The sequence below is a fragment of the Mustelus asterias genome, chromosome 19, assembly GCF_964213995.1.
Source record: "Mustelus asterias chromosome 19, sMusAst1.hap1.1, whole genome shotgun sequence".
NCBI lineage: Eukaryota > Metazoa > Chordata > Chondrichthyes > Carcharhiniformes > Triakidae > Mustelus > Mustelus asterias.
The window spans coordinates 84,355,477-84,376,078 of record NC_135819.1 but is presented as its reverse complement, the minus strand read 5'-3'; the positions used below and the strand labels follow the sequence as shown (position 1 = coordinate 84,376,078).

The window sequence follows — 20,602 nt, the reverse complement described above, 5'->3', positions numbered from 1 at the left end:
ATCACACTGCCCAGTTCGATAAATATCCAATCCAGAAGATTGAAGACCTGTACACAAAGCAGGCCGGAGGTCAATCTTATACAAAGGTGGATATGAAGCACACATATCAGCAACTTGAATTAGACGATGCTTCCTGAGGTTATGTTACAATATACACGCACAAAGGTTTGTTTCAGTATATACGCCTACCCTTTGGCATGTCTTCAGAATTATAGAATCCTACAGTGCAGAACGAGGTCACTCAGCCCATTGAGTCTGCACCGACCATAAAATTCGCTATTTTCCAGAGGGCAATGGAGAGTTTGTTACAAGGACTGCCACGTGTTGTAGTATATCTGGATGATGTTTTGGTAACTGGATCAACAGAAGCTGATCACCTAGCTAAGTTAGAGGACATGTGAAAGGGAATTCAAAGGCTGGAGGTCTCCTCAAGAAGGTGAAATGTACCTTTCAAGTCACTGAGGTTACCAACCTGCCGTTCTGTGTATATACACAAGGAATCTCCAGGTACGAATGCATTGTGACCCAGGCTGCTGCGGGAGGCAAGGGAGGAGATTACAGGGGCTCTGACCCAAATTTTCAATTCCTCTCTGGCCACGAGGAGGGACCAGACAACTGGAGAACAACTAATGTGGTTCCACTATTTAAGAAGGGTTTTAGAGATAAGCCAGGGAACTACAGACAGAGGGTGATGACAGACAGCTGCTTTAGTGACTGAAAGCCAGTATCCAGTGGCACACCACAGGGATCTGTGTTGCACCCCTATTATTCATCATTTATATAAATGACATTGATGACTATGTGGGGGAAGGATTAGTAAGCTTACGGATGACACAAAGATTGGCTGGGTGATTAATTGAGGGACTGAGTGTCTTGGGCCATAAGAACATATAGATGGAATGGTCACATGGGCAGATAAATGGGAGATGGAATTTAACCCTGAAAAGTGTGAGGTGATACACTTTGGAAGGAGTAATTTGACAAAGAAGTATCCAATGAATGGCAGGACACTAAGGAGTTCTGTGGAATAAAGGTACTTTGGTGTGTTTGTCCACAAATCTCTGAAGATGGAAGGGCATGTTAGTAGGGTGGTGAAAAAGGCATATGGGACACTTGCCTTTATCAATCCAGGCATAGATTACAAAAGCAGGGAACTCATGTTGGAGTTGTGCAGAACTTTGATGAGGCCACAGCTGGAGTACTGTGTGCAGTTCTGGTCGCCACGTTATATATAGGAAGGATGTGATTGCACTGGAGGGGGTGCAGAGGAGATTCACCAGGATGCTGCCTGGGATGGAGCATTTAAGTTATGAAGAAAGGTTGTGTGGGCTTGGGTTGTTTTCTCTGGAGCAGAGAAGACTGAGGGGTGACCTGATCGAGGTGTACAAGATTATGAGAGACATGGACAAAGTGGATAAGGAGCAGCTGTTCTCCTTAATTGAAGGGTCAGTCTTGAGGGAACATAGCTTCAAGGTGAGGAGCAGGAGGTTTGGGGGGGATGTGAGGAAAAATCTTTTTACCCAGAGGGTGGTGACAGTCTGGAATGCGCTGTCAGGGAGGGTGGTGGAGGTGGGTTGCCTCACATCCTTTAAAAAATACCTGGATGAGCACTTGGCACATCGTAACATTCAGGGCAATGGGCCAAGAACTGTAGATAGGATTAGTTGGGTGTTCAAGGGTTTCTAATGTGTCAGTGCAGACTCGATGGGCCGAAGGGCCTCTGAAGCACTGTCTGATTCTATGGAAGACCAGGTCAAAAGATTAAAATTTATTTATTAGTGTCACAAGTAGGCTTACATTAACACTGCAATGAAGTTACTGTGAAAATCCCCTAGTCGCCACACTCAGGCGCCTGTTCGGGTACACTGAGGGAGAATTTAGCATGGCCTATGCACCTAACCAGCACTTCTTTCAGACTGTGGGAGGAAACCAGAGCAGCCAGAAGAAACCCACGCAGACACGGGGAGAACGTGCAGTCTCTGCACAGAGAGTCACCCAAGCCAGGAATCGAACCCGGGTCCCTGGCGCTGTGAAGCAGCAGTGCGAATGGTAAAGGAGGCACCGGCTCCCAAAAACACATCTGCGTTCAAGTTATTTTTCAGAATGGTGAATTACTATGGGCATTTTCTATCAAATTTGTCAATGTTTTTTGCCCCGTTGCCTATGCTGTTAAAGAAGCATAGAAACATAGAAAGAAACCCTACAGTGCAGAAGGAGGCCATTCGGCCCATCGAGTCTGCACCGACCACAATCCCACCCAGGCCCTACCCCCACATATTTACCCACTAATCCCTCTAACCTACGCATCCCAGGACACTAAGGGGCAATTTTAGCATGGCCAATCAACCTAACCTGCACATCTTTGGACTGTGGGAGGAAACCGGAGCACCCGGAGGAAACCCACGCAGACACGAGGAGAATGTGCAAACTCCACACAGACAGTGACCCGAGCATCGAACCCGGGACCCTGGAGCTGTGAAGCAGCAGTGCTAACCACTGTGCTACCGTGCCGCCCTGCACCAGTGTTGGTTTTAGAAGATGCCCCAGTGAGAAGCGAGTAACAGAATAAAATAATTGCTGCATTCTTTCAGTTTGTTCAGACATTTCAATCCATCTCAGAAATTGGTGTTAACCTGTGATGCCTCCTTATGACATTGATGAGGTGTCCTGCGAGATGGACGTGAGATAAAAGACCAATAGGTCTCGCTAACCCTCTCAGAGGCTAAGAAATGCTACTCATGAGTTGAAAATGAAGGCTCCTCAATAGTATATTGGATAAAGAATTATGCAGCAGTATGTGTATGGGAGGCACTTTCACATTGTTACGGGTCACAAACCACTCTTGGGTCTTTTTTAAAGAAGACATTCTGCTAATCACATCAGCAAGTATTCAGTATTGGGTGTAAATCCTCCCCACATACAAGTACAGTCTAGACCAGGTAAGGATGGCAGATTTCCTTCCCTAAAGGACATTAGTGAACCATATGGATTTTTACGACAATCAATAATGGTTTCACAAATTGGAATTTTACCACTACATCCACGCTGGAATCGGGGTGGGCGAGGCTTGCAGAACAGAATCCTCTATTGGCCTTGGGCGAGATTTTATGAGCCTTGCCCGAGCACAGTCGTAAAATACCGGCCACGGTCATCATTAGACTTTTAATTCAATGCGTGCTTTGTATAAATGTGTCAGGATTTATAAAATTCTGATTAGAAACATTTTAAAACAGTTTTTCCAGAAGAATTATGTACTGTAATTTTAATAGACAGTTCAAATTTAAACATCTTTGAATCAGATTATTCAGTCGTGTTGTGATGAAACCAAAAGAGAAAATGCTGGAAAATCTCAGCAGGTCTGGCAGCATCTGTAAGGAGAGAAAAGAGCTGAAGTTTCGAATCCAGATCACCCTTTGTCAAAACTGTCAGGGTCGTCTGGACTTGAAACATCAGCTCTTTTCTCTCCTTACAGATGCTGCCAGACCTGCTGAGATTTTCCAGCATTTTCTCTTTTGGTTTCAGATTCCAGCATCCGCAGTAATTTGCTTTTTATCATGCATTGTGACGATATTGGATTGAGATGGAAAGTAGGCTCCTGTTTGCTTTACAATGTTGCTTTAAACCAATGTCATCAGGGTGTGTTTGTGTCCATTGAGACTGATACAGTCAAATAGTCGATTTGAGGATTGCACTATGGATCTAAAAGACAAAGTTAATGTTCAAAGCCTTTAGCTTCCACTAGTTATAAACCCCAGAGTAAGTGTTAGCTCAATAACTAATGATTCAACAGTCACTCACACTACAAATACAACCTGCGATTAGAAAGTATTTTTATTGCTAACTTTAACACCCAGCATCTTTACTGATGGGGAAATGCAGGTTTAAGAATCAACCCCAACACAAAATGTGGAAATGTTATGAATTATCTGTGACCATGTTCAGAAATTGAAGATGCATTTATATTCAGCTTCAGCTAATAATAATTCTCAATTCTCCTGTAATTCTAGCAACCCAGATAAATGCGTAGTGGTCCATTTTGGCAGGTCAAATGGGATGAAGGAGTACAATATAAAGGGAAAGACTCTTAGTACTGTAGAGGATCAGAAGGACCTTGGGGTCCGGGTCCATAGGACTCTAAAATCGGCCCCGCAGGTGGAGGAGGTGGTTAAGAAGGTGTATGGTGTGCTGGCCTTTATCAATCAAGGGATTGAGTTTAGGAGTCCGGGGATAGTGATGCAGCTATATAAGACCCTCGTCAGACCCCACTTGGAGTACTGTGCTCAGTTCTGGTCGCCTCATTACAGGAAGGATGTGGAAAAGATTGAAAGGGTGCAGAGGAGATTTACAAGGATGTTGCCTGGATTGAGTGGCATGCCTTATGAGGATAGGCTGAGGGAGCTCGGTCTTTTCTCCTTGGAGAGACGTAGGATGAGAGGAGACCTGATAGTGGTATATAAGATGTTGAGAGGCATAGATCGGGTGGACTCTCAGAGGCTTTTTCCCAGGGTGGAAATGGCTGCTACGAGAGGACACAGGTTTAAGGTGCTGGGGGGTAGGTACAGGGGAAATGTTAGCGGGAAGTTTTTCACACAGAGGGTGGTGGGCGAGTGGAATCGGCTGCCGTCAGTGGTGGTGGAGGCAAACTCAATAGGGTCTTTTAAGAGACTCCTGGATGAGTACATGGGACTTAATAGGATGGAGGTTATAGGTAGGCCTAAAAGGTAGGGATATGTTCGGCACAACTTGTGGGGCCGAAGGGCCTGTTTTGTGCTGTAGTTTATCTATATTCTATGTTTCTAATTGTTTTCTGATAATCCCAGTTGGTGGAGTTTTTAAATCCCGGAATATTTTTCAATGTGGATCATCTGAATGAATTCGAGTAAAGATTTACTCGAATTGGAAGGTTTGTCTGCCAGTGGTATATTGAGTTGATGTCTGCCATCAATCCTCCCCACAGGGGGCCCTGGAAATTGGCGGACATGTCTTTACTTCCCATACAGAGCTCAGCAAATGCACAGCAGCTGTCATTACTACAGGAGCTGGGGCTATACCTCAACAGGGCAGTTACCTCTGGCAGGAAGGATAGAGACCCCAATGTGGACATGAATCCTGGGTTTAATTAAATGTAAGAAAAGGAACAATGATGTTTTGTAGAGAAGAAAGTATACAAAATATATGGAGAAAGTGGAGGAGTAAACGGAGATATGCACAGAAATGAAGAAATATGGAGAAGAACTGGGGATGAGAGAGAAAGTCCAAGAGTAAACTGAAGAAGTAAAGAAGTAAAAACAATGAGTAGCTGCACTATATTTATCTTTCAGTGATCTTTTTTCCCCATTTTCTCCCCTCATGCCCCCGTTGCTGGTGTTTCAGGTTTATAATGTCAATCTGTTGATAACTAGGGGTGTGGGTCCTTGTGCTTTATTGCAGGGCAGTCTCACAAAATAACAGCATGTGTTTGCAATGTCTCACTTTTACAACAAAGCCACTCTTTGCCTACCTCTGCCTGGTTACGCTTAATTGACCCTTCCAATGGTTTCTCCCTGAAGGGGTTGTGGGCATAGCTAATGCAATGTGGGCTTCACAGCACTTGAATTAGTTATCATAATAGACTAGGTTTTAGCAAGTTTAACTCACATTGCAATTGGGTGTCTGGATTATATTTCAGGAGTATTAGTAAAACTGGAATGTTTCAGATTGGTCATGTACACTCAAAAATTGGAATTGTAAAACATTATAAAAGATCACTTTCTGCAAAAAACATAAACCAGAACATCTTGTCAAGGAGGGTGACGGATGATTTATTCGATTGTGAACAATTACTGGGGGCTGTAAGTGACCATACTTAAGAAAACAAACGCCTTGACTAATCGTAAAAGGGCAAAGAGGTGGCAGTACAGACACAGGACTCTGACAGGGGCACACACACAGGGCAGGGCAGGGCACCTGGGACAACTATATTGTCCTTGTTCACTTAACATTAATGAGCTACTACTCAATGTTACCCAATTTAAATCATACTGAAACCTGGTTATAATTGCAGGTGAGGTGGAAGGTCACAGTCTGTTCAGTTGTGACTGTGCCTAACGCTACCAGTGTTGGAAAATGTTTGTAATTATCCACATTATTGGTCCCGGGGGAGGGGAACCATTTTAACAGTCTGCTCTAAATGATGCTCAGGGAATTCCCGTTATGACACCTTGTTGTAGATTAATAATTGTATGAAACTTATTTTCTCTGTGTGAGTGGAGTTACGATGTGGAGATGCCGACGTTGGACTGGGTGGAGTTACTGACAGAGATGTTCAGATCGGAATGTTGTACATGCTGGGTCAGTGGGCATTATTTTCAGACAGGTTTGAAGTGATGTATTTTAAAGCATTAGGCAGCAGAAATGGAATACCAACACATCACACTCACACAGGAATCCCACCAATCACTGGCTCGCATCTCAGTTTAATTGTGGAGCAGGAGTTGTTGTTCATTTCTCATAAATTTTAGAATCTCAGTTACACATTTCAGATAAATGGTTCAGATATCTGAAAACAAGGAATATCATGGGTCAAATTTCCCCCTTTCTACCGCCCTCTTGTGCAGTGGGACACAGGGAACCACTGTTCATAAAAAGAGGAAAGGACAAAATTTATTTTGCTCGGTTATGACACCTTGTTGTAGATTAGTAATTATATGAAAATTATTTTCTCTGTGTGTGTGGAGTTGCTGATAGGGATATTCAGATTGGAATGTTGTACACACTCATTATTAATTTTGTCCTTTAAAATCACTCCTCTCATCACCGTGTAGACCAGGATTGGAGCAGAAACCTTTGTTTGCCTAGTTTGTGATCCACATGATTTTTCTGTCCATTAATATTAATTTTCAACCACCCTCAGTAGATTTATTCATGCTTTGGACATGGGCATCACTGGCTGGCCAACATTTATTGCCCATCCCTCGTAGCCCAAGGGCAGTTGAGAGTCAAACACATTGCTGTGGGTCTGGAGTCATATGTCGGCCAGACTGGGTAAGGACGGCAGATTTCCTTCCCTAAAGGACATTAGTGAACCGACATTCAGCAATGGTTTCCTGGTCTTCAGTAGATTCTTAATGTGAGATTTTTTTAAAAATTCAAATTCCACCATCTGCCATGGTGAGATTTGAACCCCAGTCCCCAGAACATTAGCTGAGTTTCTGGATTAATAGTTTAGCAATAATACCACTGGGCCATTGCCTCCCCTGATGTATAATCCCACCATGTAATACCTCTGCCACCTGTTCTAAATCACAACATTTATATTGTAGTTTTTATTTTGATCTTGTTATTTTTTCATCGCCAGTTGTGAGCTTTCATCTGCTCGTTTTCATTTGTGGATGAACCTGGTAATGAGGGTAAACATCACAGAGTCACCCAAGGCCAGAATCGAACCAACATCCCTGGTGCAGTGAGGCAGCAGTGCCAACCACCGTGCCACCCCATATAGAAAAAGCAATTCTTTGTCTTTTCTTTCTCTCTGGCCTAGTTCTGTGTTGCATATAGGATCTTGTCTGAAGGAGTTTTCATTGATTCACGAATATGCTGTTTCTTTTCACTGTGTCTTATAATTGCTTTCTGGAGCAGTAATATTAGATTAGGAACTTATGATTCCTTATCCATTCAGTCAGCGTTTATTTAAGGTCAAGGTGACTTCTTTCAGGCCAAACCTGACCCTCCAACTTTCTAACTCTCACTGAGTCTAATTAGTTATTGGGCAAAGTGATATTAAACACATGGGCTGATTCTGAACTTCAGTTTTGAGTCTCCAAAGATATTTATTTATTTTATCTTATGCAAATTACTTTACTTTCAGGCCAGAACAAGTCTGAAGGGAAAAGTGACATACTAACACAAAAATGCAATGAACTTTCTCGTTTTAACATTAGCTGGCTGTGACCGTTTGTACTTTTCAACAGCAAGGCAGCCGCTGAGATGGTTTTATTCAGAATCTATTAGTGAATGTTTGGACAATGAAGCATATGAGGAAACACAGATCAAATATTCAGTCAATCAGGCAGGCTCTTTAATCTCTGATCCATCACAAACATTGTTGTAATCAGAGATCTGAATGCAAATACTGTGAGATATGACACATTCTCAAGATGGAGGAACATTCAACTCAATGTCGAATGTTGAATTTAATGTGTAAACATCAATGGCGGAGGCCAAATGATATTGGACACGAATAAAATTCAACCCCGATAGGGTGGGGTGAAAAGATTCATGAGTGACTTTCCAAAGGAAATTGGATATGTAGCGGAAAAGGAAAGAAAACATCAAACCAATGAGAAAGTTGGCAAGTGGGGTTATTGGATAGTTCTTTCAAACATCCAGCAGAGTGACGTTAGCCAGAATGACCTCCTTCCATACTCTGTGCTTCAGTCAACACTCATTCCGTCTGGCCACAGTACAGCAGCAACCAGAATCCTCAGTTACATTGTTAAATCAGAGAGTACAAATCTGAGACTGTTATCCCAAAGCTGTCCAGAGATCTATTCGGATTACAGCTTAAATACTTCATTTAACTCTGATCATGAGAATATCCAAGCTATAAATCTGATGTAGAAAGAACCACCAGACTAACTCCTTCTGTCCAAGAATTGAGTTATGAAAAGGTGTTAAAATGTTTCAGGATCTTCAGCCTTGGGAACAGCTGCGCTCACAGAAACCTTTCAGATATTTGATACTCACTGGAATTGTGTCTCTGTAGGGATTGTCTGATTCTGTGAACAGAATTATCAATTGAAGTTAAACTGTAGAGTAGGAAAACATTGGAACAAGTTGTTAAAAGGCAAATTATGGACTGATAGTAATATAAAGAATAATTAATATCTACATTGGCCTTTTGGGTATCACACTATGGGAAGGATATCAAGGTCTTGGAGAGGAAAGAATCATCCATCCTCCCAGGCAGCGCATTCCAGACTGTCACCACCTTCTGGGTAAAAAGGTTTTTCTTCACATCCCTCATAAATCTCCTGCCCCTCACCTTGAACCTATGGCCCCTTGTGACTGACCCTCCAACTAAAGGGAATGGCTGCTCCTTATCCACTCTGTCCATGTCTCTCATAATCTTGTAAACCTCGATCAGGTCACCCTTCAGTCTTCTCTGCTGTCCTGTCTGGAGACAATGCACATCTGTTTAACCTGTGCTTAATGCTCCCTCCACCCACATTGTCTGTATCTTTAAGACCTGGCTGGCTGTAGGGATTCGCATTCTAATCAGTATTCTGTAACTTGATTTTGTGTCTCTGTGCACTGTTTGAGAGCACATTTCCACTCCATCTGACGAAGGAGCAGCGCTCCAAAAGCTTATGGTATTTGCTACCAAATAAACCTGTTGGACTTTAACCTGGTGTTGTTAAAACTCTTACAACGAAAACAACCCAAGTCTATCCAACCTCGCTTCATAACTTAAATGCTCCATCCCAGGCAGCATCCTGGTGAATCTCCTCTGCACCCCCTCCAGTGCAATCACATCCTTCCGATAATGTGGTGACCAGAACTGGACACAGTGCTCCAGCTGTGGAATATCTTCTTGTAGCCCAAGGCATTCAGCCTCACTGTTAACCATCCAGCCATTCTTTGACAAAGGGACCTTCAGTTATGTTGTGAGTAGAGAAACTGGATTATTCTCCTTAGAGCAGAGAAGGTAAAGGAAGGATGTGAATAAAATGTTCAAAATTAAAGTAAAGTTTATTTATTAGTCACAAGTAAGGCTTTCATTAACATTGCAATGAAGTTACTGTGAAATTCCCCGAGTCAACATAGTCTGACACCTGTTCGGGTCAATGCACCTAACCAGCACGTCTTTCAGCATGTGGGAGAAAACCGGAGCACCTGGAGGAAATGCACACAGACACAGGGAGAACGTGCAAACTCCACACAAACAGTGACCCAAGCTGGGAATCAAACCCAGGTCCCTGGTGCTGTGAGGCAGCAGTACTAACCACTGTGCCACCGTGCCGCCCCCATCAAATCCTTCAAATTATGAAGGATTTATAAAGAGTAAATAGGGAGAAACTATTTGCAGTAATAGAGGAGACACAGGTTAAAGACAATCAGCAAAAGGAGCTGATAGGACATGGAGAGGTTTTTATTAATGCATTGGTATTGTAGAATGTGTGTTCATGTATATACTGCCATGTCCTGCGCACAGGAAGTGATGTGTCGGAAAGGCATATGGCATGTTTAGAATTTACCGATCCAAAGCACTCATTAACGATCTCACCCACTTCCTTTGGTTCCACACATAATTTCCCTCCTTTGTCCTCAAGTGGACCAACTCTTACTCTAGCTACCCTCTTGTTCCTAATATATGTATAAAATGCCCTGGGATTCTCCTTATTCCTGCCTGCCAAGGACATTTCATTACCCTTTTTTGCCCTCCTAATTCCCTGTTTGAGCTCTTTTCTACTTTCCCTGCATTCTTCATCTGTTTTTAGTTGCCTAGGCCTCATGTATGCATTTTTTTTTGACGAAACTCACAATTTCCCTGGTCATCCATGGTTCCTATATCCTGTCTTTCCTGTCCTTCCTTTTCACAGGCACATGCCTGCCCTACTCTCCAATCAACTGCTCCTTAAAAGACTCCCACATGCCAAATGTGGATTTACCCTCAAACAGCCTCTTCCAAACAACAGCCTCCAAATCCTGCCTAATCTGGTTGTAGTTAGCCTTCCCCCCTTTAACACTGTAACCCTTCTGATGGACTTCTGAGGCTGTATAAGGCTCTGGTCAGACCCCATTTGGAGTATTGTGAGCAGTTTTGGGCCCTCTAAGGAAGGATGTGCTGGCCTTGGAAAGGGTCCAGAGGAGGTTCACAAGAATGATCCCTGGAATGAAGAGCTTGTCGTATGAGGAACGGTTGAGGACTCTGGGTCAGTACTCGTTGGAGTTTAGAAGGATGAGGGGGGATCTTATTGAAACTTACAGGATACTGTGAGGCCTGGATAGAGTGGACGTGAAGATGATGTTTCCACTAGTAGGATAAACTAGAACCTCAAGCTAAAGGGACAATCCTTTAAAACAGAGATGGGGAGGAATTTCTTCAGCCAGAGAGCGATGAATCTGTGGAACTTTTTGCCACAGAAGGCTGTGGAGGCCAGGTCATTGAGTGTCTTTAAGACAGAGATAGATAGGTTCTTGATTAATAAGGGGATCAGGGGTTATGGGGAAAGGCAGGAGAATGGGGATGAGAAAAATATCAGCCATAATTGAATGGCAGAGCAGACTCGATGGGCTGAGTGGCCTAATTCTGCTCCTATGTCTTATGGTCTTATGGCCTAGGACAACACTTGTCCATTTCCATGAGTATCCGAAAGCTTACGGAGTTGTGGTCACTGTTCGCCACATGTTCCCCCACTGCTACTTTGATGACCTGGCTGGGCTCATTCCCTAGTACCAGGTCCAGTATAGTCCCCTCTCTAGTTGGGCTTTCCACATATTGTTACAAAAAGCCTTCTTGGACACACTTAACAAATTCCTCACCATCCAGACCCTTAGCCCTAAGGGATTTCCAGTCAATATGAGGAAAATTAAAGTCTCCACTGCAACAACCCTATTATTTTTACTTCTTTCAACAATCTGCATACATATCCATTCCTCACCTTCCTGTGGGCTGTTGTGAGGCCTGTAGTACATCCCCATCATAGTGACTGCCCCCTTCCTGTTTCTGAGTTCTACCCTCAGTGTCTCATTACATGATTCTTCCAAGGTGTCCTCCCTCTGTACACCTGCAATATGTTCCTTAACCAGTATTGTAACTTCCTCACTTTTCCCTCTGTCTCGCCGAAAACACTTATAACCCGGGATATTTAGCTGCTGTCCTGTCCCTCTTTTAACCAAGTCTCCGTTATCGCAATCACATCCAAGTTCCGCGCAAGAATCAAGGCTCTAAGTTCATCTGTCTTACCTGCTATACTCCTTGCATTGAAGTTGATGCACCCCAGACCTCCGGGCCACTGAGTTCGACCTCCCCCAGTCTGCTCTTCCTCTTAGCCAGCCTGGCCTTGGTCCCAAGCTCATCCCCAGCCTCTACACTTGCTGACCTACTGTTCTGATTCCCGCCCCCCACCATGTTAGTTTAAACCCACCCAAACCATATGAGCAAACCTCCCAGCCAGAATATTGGTGCCTCCCCAGTTCAGGTGTAAGCAATCCTTCTTGCACAGGCCCCACCTTCCCTGGAAAACATCCCAATGATCCACAAGTCTGAAATTCTCTCTCCTGCACCAGTTCTTTATTTACGTGTTCAGCTGCACTATCTCCCTGTTCCTAGGCTCACTAGCACGTGGCACGGGGAATAATCCTGAGATTACTACCCTAGAGGTCCTGCTTTTCAATCTTCTACCTAACTCTCTAAATTGCCGTTGCAGCAGCTTGCTATTCTTTCTACCCACCATGACTTTATCATGGAAATGGTAAAATATTCATAACTTTAAACATTGCTCACAGCAATACCAAATCTAATGTCAATATCGACACTGAGGCAAAATGCCATGTATTGTCATTCTGTGGGGAACCTCGCCCTGTGCTGCACTGGATTCCATTAACAAGTTAAACCCCAGTGTTTATGGTGGACAAACTGTACGCACAGAAAACATAATCATTCAGCACTGCACACAGGGAAGTTTCAATTCCACACAGTCAACCAGGATGTTAAACTGCTGTTGGATCTCCTCGACAGCATTGCCCTGAGGCTAATCTACTTCGTACGCACCCAACAACACCAAACTCCAGAGACGCTGCAATACAAAGACCTGTTCAACTGTGAAATTATTCAGAAGCTGCCCGTCAAATATCACATGACTGGATGACGCAGTAATGCCCGCAGCCTGTGCCCCAGGAAGAGTGCCCCTTGCCATGAAGCAGAAAGTAGTTGACGAATTGGAAAGAATAATTAGACAGGATATCACAGCCCCCCTTGGATGAGGCCACAGAGTGGGTTTCTGCAATGGGAACTATGGCACAGTCAGGATCTGTATCGACCCAGTTCATCAAAATAAAGCACATCTGAGGCCCCACCACCCTGTGAAGGTGGTTGAACAGATCATAGCCAACATGCCCAACACTGAGGTTTCCAGCAGCCTGGAAGCAATGTGTGGATCCTGGCACTGGATCCCACTGGAGGAAGAATCTTCAAAGTTCACTATCTTCATGTCTCCACGTGTCCTGTGGTACCTCCACTGGCAGTGAGGCCTCCCAATGACCTATGGAAGAGTTCAATGCAGGACAACCCTGTGACATCATCATCGATTACATCCTGATCTGGGATCGCACTCTGCAAGGACATGGTACCCGTCTGTGTTTTCTCCTCAACAGAATCAGAAGCAGACAGTTGAAGCTGAACCCTGCTAAATGCAGTTTCAAGGTCAACCAGGGCCCCTACTCAGACACTCCCTCACTCTGACACTCCCTCACTCTGGCACTCCCTCACTCTGGCACTCCCTCACTCTGACACTCCCTCATTCTGACACTCCCACCCTCTGGCACTCCCTCACTCTGGCACTCCCTCACTCAGACACTCCCTCACTCAGACACTCCCTCACTCTGGCATTGCCTCACTCAGACACTCCCTCACTCAGACACTCCTTCACTCTGGCACTGCCTCACTCTGGCACTTCCTCGCTCAGACACTGCCTCACTCTGGCACTGCCTCACTCTGGCACTCTCTCACTCTGGCACTTCCTCACTCTGGCACTCTCTCACTCTGGCACTTCCTCACTCTGGCACTCTCTCACTCTGGCACTTCCTCACTCTGGCACTCTCTCACTCTGGCACTTCCTCACTCTGGCACTCCCTCACTCAGACATTCCCTCACTCTGGAACTCCCTCACGCTGGCACTCCCTCATGCTGGCACTCCCTCACTCTGACACTCCCACACTCTGGCACTCCCTCACTCAGACACTCCCTCACTCTGGAACTCCCTCACTCTGGCACTCCCTCACTCTGTCACTCCCTCAGCTGCTCATCTATAGGTATATGGGATGTTAGGACATGTGTTGCAGGCAGGGCTGAGAAAGGGCTGAAATATCTATTCCTTTCCCTCACGGTCTGTAATCAATGTGGTTTAAAAATGAAGATGTCATTGTTTCTTAACCCCTGAGGTGCATCAACTTAATTAGCCAGAAGCAAGCGTCTCACAAGTTTAAATAAAGAGGATTATTTATTCACGTTCACCCTGAAAATATAACTCTAACTCACTCCCTCACTCACTCTCACACCCACTCTCTCACAGACACACATGCAGTCTCACACATTCTCCCACACACACAGTAAGAAGTTTCACAACACCAGGTTAAAGTCCAACAGATTTATTTGGTAACACGAGATTTCGGAGCGTTGCCCCTTCATGACCTGATGAAGGAGCAGTGCTCCGAAAGCTCGTGCTACCAAATAAACCTGCTGGACTTTAACCTGGTGTCGTGAGACTACTTATTGTACCTACCCCAGTCCAACGCCGGCAACTCCACAGCACACACAAACACAAACGTATGCAAGGAAAATACAGTTAGAGAAAATAGTGCACTTGTAATTCAAATGTTTGGCTTGTCTCAAACAAAAGCATACTTTGCAGCGTTGGTTTTAACTCCTGAGGTATAGGTTAGGTGGATTTGGTAGCTGGGGTGTTACATGAGAATAGTTATGTGATTATCCCAAAGAGGTGAATCTTGTCATGATGGTGCAGGTCATGAAGTTAGTTACTTAGTCTTTACATCAGTTGGTCAGTTTTCTGTGTTGGTGGCCTTGAGAAGAAACAGACTTGGAGACCTTAGATGTTGCTGCCTAAAGATCTCAAAGCATACATATTGTTGCCTCTCCCTGCATTAGTTTGAAGACTGACTTATTTCTGCCTTTTTTATTCATTCGCGCAACATGGGTGTTGCTGGCTGGCCAGCATTTATTGCCCATCCCTAGTTGCCGGAGGGCAGTTGAGAGTCAACCACATTGCTGTGACTCATGTCGGCCAGACCAGGTAATGATGGCAGATTTCCTTCCCTAAAGGACATTTGTGAACCATTAGTGAACCAGTGAACCTAGTTCTTAGGGTAATAAGATATGTTAGTTGTAATCAGTTTCAGTCAGGTGACCATCTATTCAATATTCCTATCGTCCGCCCAGGATAATTTGAATTTCAAAGGCATGTCGACACAATATAGAAATGATGGTGATCATTCACACCTCTTTATGTTTTAACTAGTTTCTCGACAGCTCTCTCTCTTAAGTATCAAGCACAGAGACAGTTGGCCTGGGAGTCCATAGTTTTCGACTTGAGTAAGCCCATAAACAATAGGAGGTGTGAATTCCATACATGGTTTTGTCAAGGTATGTCCATGCAAGTGAGGCACACCACCCATGGCCAATCCATTCCCGACTTTCCTGAGACTTGAGATATTTCTGAGTCCATAACAAAATTGTAAAAGTCACCTAATCCTTGGCAGCCAGCAGTGTGGAATGTTGAAGATTACTCTAGCCAATTTCTGTGAACTGTCAGGTGGACTTTCTGACTAAGACCAGGTGCTAAAACATTGACAGGAACATAAGCAGAGGTTGGAATGGACGCAAGGTGCCTGGTTGCTATTTCTGGAACATTATACCAAAGTAAAACATTCTCACCACATTAAAAAAAGCAATCATTTGCAGCAAAAACATTGAGCGTCGCTATACAGTTATTTTACTGTGCTGAAAATCTCTCGACAATTTTTCTCTTTGAGAAGTGTACTCCCAAACACTTGCAATGTGAATTTTCCAACAGTTACCACATTCTCAGCTGAGTGTGAGAGCTCGGGGGTAGGTGAGAAGTTCTGGATAGCACTGATATCAGTCTATGCTATCAATGTATTGCAAACATTGCATGATTCAGGTAAACAGTCTTTAATTCTTTTTTACCATTTTTTCATATTCTGACCATATTATGTGGTGCACTCTTATGTTTGTATACTCTGTCTATTCCTCTCATGCTCTGGTTATCATTACCTGTATCACTGCCCTGAATACTGCTTTGTCCTTTCTTCTTAACTTTCCAAATCTCCCCTCACGTGACCCACCCTCCCCACTATTTAGTTTAAAGCCTCTCCCTGCAGCGCTAGTGATGCTGATGTGATTCTTCTCAATGGTACATCTCTAACTTTCCCCAGTACTGGTGCCAGTGTCCCATGAATCAAAGCCCATCCCCCCCCCCACGCCAATCTTTGACCCACACGTTCATCTTTCTGATCTTATCGACCCGATGCCAGTTTGCTGGTGGCAATAATCCAGAGCAGAATGCCGAGTTCTGCTTTTGAATTTAGTCCCAAATTGATTACACCTCCTCAGCACAATCTTTCTTAGTCCTATCTATGTCTTTGGTACCCACATAGACCAAGACAACCGGATCTTTTCCTTCCCACTGTTTCCAGTTCTGAGGAGATGTCCTTATTCCTGACACCGGGCAGGCAACACAGCCTTTGGGGTTCATCTTGTCAGCTGCAGAGAACACAGTCTATCCCCGAACCGTGCTCTCCCTGACAACAGCTACATTCCTTTATATTCCTCCTACTTGAATGGCTTCCTCGACCACAATGCCATGACAGTAAAATGGAAAGGTTTGCTGGACCATGTTAGAGGAAAGATGCTGGTGTGAGACTGGAGTCACACATCAAAATGAAATGTTTCCTTCCCTATAACCAACATTGATAAATTGTTTAGGTTTTTTTGGCAGTTTCATGAGTATCAGCTTACTGCAATCAGCTTTTTATTTTCAGACTTTTTAACTCAATTCAATTCTCAAACTACCGTAGTGCACTATGAACTCATATTCTCTGGATTATAAGTGCAATTAAATCATCATTGCATAATGATTCTGCTTTTCCCTGGAGTCTTCTTTCATGGAGCGAAGGCACTGCTGGGAAGACCAGCATTTGTTGCCCATCCCTAATTGCCCTTCAACTGAGTGGTTTGCTCAGCCATTTCAGAGGACAGTTAAAAGTCAACAACATTGCTGTGGGTTTGGAGTCACATTAGGCCAGACCAGGTAATGGACATTAGTGAGCCAGGTGGAGCTTTACAACAATTAATGGTCACCACTAACAAGGCCAGATTTATATTTCAGATTTTATTAATTGAATGTAAATCCCACCAGATGTCGTGGTGGGGTGTGAACGTGCAACCTTAGATCATTAGCCTGGCCTCTGGATTACCAGCGACACCACCACTGCAGCATCTCCCCATTGGGGGTTTATGTCCTGACTTGCCTCTCCCTGAGTTCACACTCCACAGTGGGGTTGGACTAACTCCATGGGCCTGAGTCAGGCTACTTGTCTATTGCCACAAAATACTTTAATTCTCTCTCCAACATCACTAATTATCAGTAGCCCCAGAGCGTCCACTATCAATGGAACAGCAGTTATACTCATTCTTAAATTTAAAATGTATCCAAATATTAAATCTAATGCTAATTAATTCTGTGAAGAAAGTTTGTTCACATAGTAATTCCTCTTAGACACCAATGAGAGCAACACAAAGTCAAGTCTTGTATAAAGTAAGTAATTTGTACTTTTTTGTATGTATGGAATTCAGATATTAACCTTGCAGATATGTGCAATGGTCTATGATGTTGATTCTAGGTTGAACGTTGACAGTTCTTTAGCAAAATCAGCTTTTATCATTTTCTGTATTATCTCCAAAATGTTCTTTTGACAATTTTTACTGTCTGCATTACTAAAATTGTTAATCATATGTTTCCTAATGAATAAAAATAGCAGTGTGGATCTGTGAGTTATGATAAAGGGTTAGATTGATGATGTTACCTGTCACAGTAACATTCTGCAGTTAATTTAGTTAATATCCTGCCTGGGCTATCAAAACAAACGGACCCAGTAAAACACGCAAAACTCACACTTCAATCCAGCGGCTTTTCAACCCAAACAATTTTGAAATATATTTCACACACCAGCAATTCCGAACTGTCTGTCACTTTCTCCAAGAATGTCAGTAATAACATTTCTTTAAACTTGAGCAAATGCACACGCCAGACTCTTTAGACACATCAATCATTGTTCTTAGAGTCTGTACCCACAAGGCTCAATTCATACTGATTGAAAACTTGTCCTAAAATATTTAATTGCAAATCCAAATGATCAGAAACGTTTTTCTCTTTATTTTGTTTTCTGTTAGTCGGTGCTCCTTAAGGAAACAATGGACTGGGTTTTACCATTCACACCTGCCCAGGTTTACAGACAGTCAATGCCACGGACACCATTCTCGCTGTCTACCCAATCACACCTGGCTCCAGGGGCAATTTCCACCGCACTGGTGCAGATGTTGGATGGCTGGCCCAGGGGCCAATCCTGGCATCGCTGGGATTTAACCAACAGCAGGAAAAGCCCAATGCCAACATTCAGCTTGGCAGCTGTAACTGCACCAGCTGCGGTTGGTGGAGTTGTCTCCTTACAGAGTCCCCTGGATACATAGGAGGCCTCCTAAACTTGCTCCCCACCCCCAGTCCCCCTCCCTCCTGGCATATCAACCCTGGCACCCATATCTCTCATGGGACCTTCTTGACTGGTCCTGCAGATACCCACCCCTGCCCCATACATATACGTTCCTCTCTGGCTGCTGCTCCTCGTCATTGGGATTGGCTGCAGTCCCAAATATGGCCACCATTCCTGGTGGTGCTGCAGATACCAGAGAGCTGTCAACCATTTGATTGGTTGGTGATGTGTTTTTTTAATGATATAAAAGCACCAATCATTAATAAGGGATTGTGTAAACATGTTATGGGTTCATTTATTTAAACCAGGTACAAAAGAACATATATACATGGATAGAAAGTTTGAAGACATCAGCAGCAGAGCTGTGTATGCTGTGTTCTACTCACAGGCCAAAGTGAAACTGATATGGGATCACATGTCACACTTTACCCCTCAAGTGATGTCATGCGCCTAATCATTCAAGACAGGCGTGGTAAGCTACACAAATCACCTTAGGCATTGGCAGGACCAGAAGGGTGGCACGGTGGCATAATGGTTAGCACTGCTGCCTCATAGCGCCAGAGACCCGGGTTCGATTCTCAGCTTGGGTCACTGTCTGCGTGGAGTCTGCACGTTCTCCCCATGTCTGTGTGGGTTCCCTCCGGGGTGCTCTGGTTTCCTCCCATAGTCTGAAAGACTGGTTAGGTGCATTGGCCGTGCTAAATTCTCCCTGAACAGGTGCCGGAGTGTGGCGACTAGGAGATTCTCACAGTAACTTAATTGCAGTGTTAATGTAAGTCTGCTTGTGACACTAATAGATAAACTTAAAACTTAGAAAAAAGACCGTGCTGGTGGCCGGTGGTGAACTGCCTCCACTGCAGGAGAACACATGCTGTGGGATGGAGAATCCTGCCCAATATGTTGAAACGAACAATACAGTTCAGAGAGTCGGAGAGCTTTACAGCACAAAACGAGGCCCTTCGGCCCACATGTCTGGGCCAGCCACCGAGTACCTATCTTTTCTAATCCCATTTTACAGCATTTGGTCAGTAGTCTTGTTGTCTTGGTAAATATTTATCCTTCAACCAACAAACGATTTGCTCACTGCTGTTTATGAGATGTTGCTTTGTCCATCAATGAATACTCACAAAAGGACTCAATTGGCTGTAAAGTGCATTAGGTCATTCTGAGGTTGTGACAGGTGCTATATGAAGAAAAGTCTTTCTTTATTTCTTCAGTTGTCTTCATGGTGATGAGTTGGAATATGTGCTGAAATAGTCTCTGTTTGTTAGGCCTCATTGAAAAATAGCAACAACATCAGCAACCAAAAAAAAGTCAGCAGGAGGACCACAAGCAAGGGAGAGGTGAGTTGCAATTCTTTTATCCATATAAGGGCAATATGGCAGCTAGGGCAGTGGCATGCTCCTCCTGCCAGATGTGGGAAATTAGGGAGCAATCTAGTCTCCCTGACAACTTTGTCTGCAGGAAGTGTGTCCAGTTGCAGCTCCTCACAGACCGCATTGTTCGGTTGGAGCGGCAGGTGGATGCACTGCGGAGCATACAGGAGGCAGACAATGTGATAGACACGAGTTACAGGGAGGTTGTCACACCACAGGTTCAGACAGGTAGATGGGTGACCGCCAGGAGAAGCAGGCAGGTGGTGCAGGAGTCTCCTGTGTCTATTCCCCTTTCAAACAGATATACCATTTTGGATGCTGTTCAGGGGAACAGCCTGTCAGGTGGAGATACCAGCAGCAGCCAGGCCTGTGACACCACAGCTGGTTCTGCTGTAGAGCAGGGTCGGACAAAGAGCAAACGAGCAGTAGTAATAGGGGACTCGCTAGTTAGAGGCACAGACTGGCGTTTCTGCGGCCGCAATCGAGACTCCAGGATGGTGTGTTGCTTCCCTGGTGCCAGGGTCAAGGACGTCTCTGAGCGATTGCAGGACATTCTTAAGGGGGAGGGTGAGCAGCCAGAGGTCGTTGAACATATTGGTACCAACGACATAGGTAGGAAAAGGGACGGGGTCCTGAAATGTGAATATAGAGAGTTAGGCAGAAGGCTAACGTGCAGGACCTCGAAGGTAGTAATTTCAGGACTACTACCGGCACCACGT

The 20,602-nt window shown here is 44.3% G+C and overlaps 1 protein-coding gene across 1 annotated transcript in view; it reads right to left on the bottom strand.

The window, feature by feature from the left end:
- Nucleotides 1-13,327, bottom strand: part of LOC144507516 (semaphorin-3E-like) — a 335,905-nt gene extending 322,578 nt beyond the window's left edge. The window contains exon 1 of the mRNA XM_078234643.1: nucleotides 13,216-13,327. Within this exon, the coding sequence (XP_078090769.1) occupies nucleotides 13,216-13,327 (112 nt within the window). The remainder of the gene's footprint in view (nucleotides 1-13,215) is intronic.
- Between the last annotated feature and the right edge of the window lie 7,275 nt (nucleotides 13,328-20,602).